This window comes from Penaeus chinensis, chromosome 7, assembly GCF_019202785.1.
Source record: "Penaeus chinensis breed Huanghai No. 1 chromosome 7, ASM1920278v2, whole genome shotgun sequence".
NCBI lineage: Eukaryota > Metazoa > Arthropoda > Malacostraca > Decapoda > Penaeidae > Penaeus > Penaeus chinensis.
In genome coordinates this window covers 40946020-40951881 of record NC_061825.1, presented here as the reverse complement: position 1 = coordinate 40951881, position 5862 = coordinate 40946020, and the positions used below count along the sequence as shown (strand labels likewise).

The 5862-nt window shown below is 39.3% G+C and overlaps 1 protein-coding gene across 1 annotated transcript; it reads right to left on the bottom strand.

Annotated features, from left to right (window-relative positions):
- Positions 1 to 1475: 1475 nt before the first annotated feature.
- On the bottom strand, positions 1476 to 2122 carry LOC125027031. The gene is made up of 2 exons (XM_047615664.1): positions 2043 to 2122; positions 1476 to 1922 (listed from the first exon to the last, which is right to left on the bottom strand). The coding sequence occupies exons 1-2, from the start codon at positions 2064 to 2066 to the stop codon at positions 1638 to 1640; spliced, it is 309 nt and encodes a 102-aa protein (XP_047471620.1). The 5' UTR covers positions 2067 to 2122; the 3' UTR covers positions 1476 to 1637.
- Between the last annotated feature and the right edge of the window lie 3740 nt (positions 2123 to 5862).

Genomic DNA, 5862 nt, shown 5'->3' with positions numbered 1-5862 from the left:
TACACTCTGTATATATATATATGTATATTGAGTGTGTATATATACTTTATATATATACAATATATTCAGTATTGACGTAGTGACGATTTTCTCGACGTTTTCTTAATGCATTTTAATAATGATTCAAATAGTGATAATGATAATTATATTGATAGTGTTGGTGATAAAAATAATAATGAAAATAACAACTGCAATGGTAATATTACCAATCATAATAATAATAATAATGATTATAATAATCATATTAGCTATATTGACGATAGAAATAACAATAATAATGATAAGGATAATGTGAATCATGTTAATAGTGTTTATGATGTTGATAGTATTGCTAGAATAATGTTAAATATTATTAATATTGATAATGTTAATGTTAATGTTAATAATGTTAATAATATTAATCATGATACGGGTAATGATGATTATAATGGCACTAATGATAATCAAAGATAATGTTGATAATAATAGAATCTAGTGTCTCCCTGCCTCGAATGCTTCTAACATGGCATATCCTTAAAACTGTCACTCTCTGTATATACATGAGTGCGTGTGTATATGCATGTATGTATACATATATATATGCATATGTACCTATGCATATATATCTACTTGTTTCTACTTATCTGCATATAATGTATTTCCGGCTACTGCGAGTCTCCCTAACTCTATAGATTTCTCAAAGGCTGTACACGTGTTACTTTGCTATTTTATTCTCCTTTGGCCCTCTGGTCTGTAAAGTTAGCCCTCCCAGCAACCTAGCTAATCGCCTGCTATTGTGGCCATGAGAAAAAGTAAAATGGAGATTTACGAATTTATGAAATAGGTGTCTCCGTGATGCAATCTGGGAGATAAAAAATGGAACAATGATAGGGTTCAGTAGAGGAAAAGAAGGGCACCCAGTCAGTCAGGCAAGGGTGGCAAATCCAATTCAAAGTCCTGCGAGGGTACCTCGTCAAGACAAAGAGTAAGGATAAGTCCGATATTCGAAGCTGAGCTTCGCCCGGGCTATGCCAATGAGGGGAGCCCGGCCTGTGTCGACTAATGTCGACTCGCTAACGTGTGTCAGCTGGTGCTGACTCGGCTTTTGTCCTTACCCGCCGTGGTGCCCAGCCACAGCAGTAATCTCCAGGCGACAATTGCAACTTCTCACGGCTGGGCGGGGCGCGAACCGCCGACCCCTCGGATGAGAGGCCGGCACGTTACCACTGTACTAGCCCGGAGGCTAGACAAAGAGTGGCCAACATGATTCAAGGCTTAAACCGCCCGTCCTCCTGGGAAATGAGCTCAGAGAATTGATAGAGGTGTTCAATATATGCACACACACACACATGCATAAATAAAATGTATATAGATAGATAGGTAGGTAAATGGATAAAATGATATAGTGCATCACCACGTATAGGCGTGTTTAACGAAGGATTGGAAAATAAATATAATTTCTCTGAGAAAGAGGATTTATTTCATTTGATGGCAAGCAAAGATGATTAGCATTATGAACACTGCAGATATTCACTGTAACCTTCAGGTCCATTCAGTGACGGTCTGAAAGCTACCTTCGGTCACAGTGATGACTCCGATCCACTCAGTCTGCCTGCGTGTGCGTGTGTGAGGTGCTTAGTCTAAGGTGATGCTCATGACTAGCACGAGAAGGTGGAATCAAGCATGAAGGAGAGATCCTCTCTGGAGAGGACGCACTTGTCAAAGAGGTTGCTGCAGGCCTTGGCGTCTTTCTTGGCGAACTTGGAGCCGAAGGTGATGGCCAAGTCGTAGACGCCTCGGGAGCCCTCGAGGTTTTGGTTGTTCTCGAAGGCGGTCTTGAAGGTGGACATGGCTGGCGTGAGCTGGTCAGCGGACATGGCCTCGATTTCGCACAAGAGCTTAGCCACGCAACCAGCAGAGTCCATCTTCTGTGCCACAGCAATCTGTTGCAGCGAAAAGAATATCTTTAGTTAAAAACAGAATTCCTTTATAACTTTCATTTTACATCTACATAACTGCACAAGTAAAATTTGTGAATGTAATTTATATAAGCGTCAACTTACTTCTGTTGCAACGTCCTCCTCCATGGAATCGACGTCCCTCCTGTATCGGCGCCTCAGATGCTTCCCGATAAGAACTCCCTTGAGCACCGCCAGGGCGCCCACGCCCAAAGCTGCCGCTGCAGAAGCGGTGACAGCGGTTGCGGCGACGGTCCCGGCTGCGGCGGTGGCTCCCAAGAGGACAAAAGATTCGGAGGAGGCCCAGAGGCCGCACAGGAGGAGAGCGACGAACACACGAGAATTCATGATGGTGGCGGAGTCTGTGAGGAGAAAAGTTGACAGTGAGGCTACACAGAAAAAGGAAATCGTTTAGAAGTGGATGACGTGAAAACCATTCCAGAGAATACCAGAAAAGCGGAGCTATTTGTCCCTTACCTGCTTGTGTTCCGGAGCAGGAAGAAGACGAGTGTGATGGCGGTTCCTGGGAGAGCGCGATATTTATACCGAGTGGACGGAGGCAGGGCGGGTGAAGGACCTATCCAGGCTGAAAGGGAATACGAACGTATCCTAGGATGCAGGTAAGGCTTACTGGCCTTAAATTAGTGTAGCAATTCGGTCCTTATGTACGGACTTCCTGAACGCACAGATGTGCTTGTGTTTACTTCTGTGAGTGTTCGTTACAAGAAGTTGCTTTATACATATTTGTATGCGTATTTTTAAATACACACACGTTTGTAGGTATACATATGTATGTATATGTATATATGTGTATGCATAGATATACATGTGTTTATATATGCAGAAAAGTATATGTATACCTTTCTGATCAGCTTTCTATGTATTTATTTTTATTAACATAATATGTATATATAGTTGTCAACATGCCTGTCTATCTATCTACATCATTATAATACAGTTACACACACAAATATATATATATATATAGATATTTATTTAAACGTATGTATATATATGGATATATATGTATAAATATACGCATATATATGTATGTATATATATGTATATGGATATATATGCATATGTGTGTATATATACATATACATATACATATATATACATACACACACACATATATATATATAAATACATACACACATATATATACATGTATGTATGTATGTTTGTGTGCAAAGGAATCATAAAGTATTGCTCGTGTCATTCCATACTCTAAGTTATGTTTTTAAAGAATTCTGTTTTATTTATTGCAAAGGGATTACTGCATTGAATGATTTCTTTTTTGTAGTTCGTTACCCACAGACATGCTAATCTTACGCGAACGTTCTATGAAAACGCTTGTTTTGAATCCGCGGATGCAACGCCACACAGTCGTGCGAATCCGACGTGTGTTGAACAATTCGTATATCGTGATGGTTTAGGCTGGCCACACTGTAAGTCAACTGTATCCGTAATGTATTGCTCAGGCGTGCGATGAATATACTTCGTTTCGATATATCACTCTCATGAATAGATTCATGAGAGTATTCTAAGGGAAAGTATTATTTTTTGTTTATTAAATGTTTAGATGGTCTAGTTCATGCTCTTACGATTTCTTATTCGCTTATCGTCAACATTTAAGTTCTGTTTTGTGCAAGTATAGGGACGGTCAACGTGACATCACGATCAGAGGTCACATGACCAACTGGTGGCTCTGGCGGGCAAAACAACAACATTCGCCATTAGCATCGCAGTGAAACTCAAGTGTTCTTAGTTGTCAGCGTCGTTTATGCTTCATATTTCGTAAATTTCCCGTTTTTTTTTCTTCTATTTTTTCTATTCTGAAAGTTAGTTCTTTACCTGTCGATCATCAAAATGGTTAATAGTTGCATTATCATTGGTTGTACAAATCGTCAAGTAAAAGGTTAAAATATGAGTTTTTTTTCGCTTACCGAGATATCTTGAACGAAGAAGACTTTGGCTATCAGCTATTAGACGCAAAGATATAACCTTCCTTTGGACAGTGATGTAAGAGTATGTGGAATTCATTTAATTAAGCTAAGTCTATTCCATCATAAATCGATTTTTTGAATTCTGAGGGATGAAGAAGTATGAACTATTCAGGCCCATGGACATAGCATTGTTTCCCATCTTGGATTTTGCAGGTGTTACGTCAGGGGATAAGGGTAGTCCTGATTGTGCTCCAACGCTTAATATGGGATACGGAAGGAAAGACTCATCCGTTTCAGCATTAAACCAAGCCAGATATAAAAGAGGATTGAAAAGAGATTTTACAAAGAAGATCAATGAGCAGGAAAGTGAAAAGGCAGTTATTGAATCAATTTTATCATGTTCGCCAGTTTCTAAGGATAATACTTACGAGTCATTTCAAACTACAGAAAGTTTTATAACAGATTATAATATAAATGCAGAAGGTACAAATCATGAGCATTGTTTGTCAAAAAAGTAGACATTAGTCCAAAAAGACTGGTATGTAGTTATAATCTGGCCTAACGGAATATAACCTAATACTGTAAGGCAGTGAGACTTTGAATTGTAATATAGGCATTTCAGCTATATTCTAATATTCACAGAAAAAAAATCATCGTGAAACTTAAAATGCATACTTACGTGTAGGCATCATGAGGTTTGCAGGCCTTCAATTCTTCACTGGTATAACTTCCGGGTGTATGTATGAGGTACATATAAATATTTCCAAAAGTTATGTCAGACCAGCTACTTGGGCTTTCAGTCCAACCATTTACCAAAACGACGGATTTGGTAAACTCTTGGTACCCTTTGAAAACGTCAGCTTCTTGTCATAACGCTTTTTAGCGACAGAATTGAGAGATTTGTAGTAAAGCGACATAATTTTCTCTGCAGATTCAGCGGCCATTGTTGCTCTTTTGTCCACCAACGGGATGCGCATGCGGGGAAAAAACATATTGTGCTTTTGTCTTGAAGACTGCTCCTATTCTTTAGTATCTTTCTATTTCTCTACTCTGATTTATGAAGATATTTGCGCACTAAATTCTTATACCTAAATTTGTAAGGATTTCTACATCTGTGTGTACGTTCATATATATATATATATATATATGTATATTTATGCACATATATACATATACATATATGATATATATATGCTTATTTATACATAATGTATATAAGCACATTATTTTATGGAATCGCAGTAAAAGTGAATATTGAAGAGAGGTTATAAAGTCTCATAAAGAATCAATTTTAGTCTTTATTGCAAGCACAGAAGCAGGTTCTCAGATCCAATCACTTTGCACGAGATTCCAGTCTTTGACTCTTGACAGCTAATCTCTGCTCATCGAAAGTGAATCAGTTATATTTCCTAATGGTTTTGTGTGTGTAAATGTTTGAATGATCGTTCAAGATAAGAAAGAGAATGTCAAGTAAATTCCTCCTGAGTAGAAATGCCTGTATAAAATGAGTGATGGGTGAGTGATGAGGTTGTATCTAGCATGAGAAGACGGTGTCGAGCATGGCGAAGAGATCCTCCCTGGAAAGGACGCACTTGCTGAATCGGACGCTGCACGCCTTGGGGTCGTCCTTGGCGAGGGCGATGGCCTGGTCGTACTCGATGCGGGAGGACTTGAGGTTGTCGGGATTCTCGAGGGCCGTCTTGAAGGTGGACATGGATGGACAGGATTCTAGCGGCGACCCCAGCGCCCTACCCCGTATTTATGGCGCTGGGAAGGACCTGCAGAAGGTGAAGGACCTCGTTCCTATCTGATGGAGGGAATCGCGGAAGTTTATCCGGATGCATAGGCTACTCACCCAATTAATGTATTCCTGGATGTGTGTGAATGAGTACCATATGTTACGCCAAATATGACGCTGCATTTCATAGAACGGAAAACCTTTTTCTATTTCCTTATTTGATAAAGAGCACATTTGT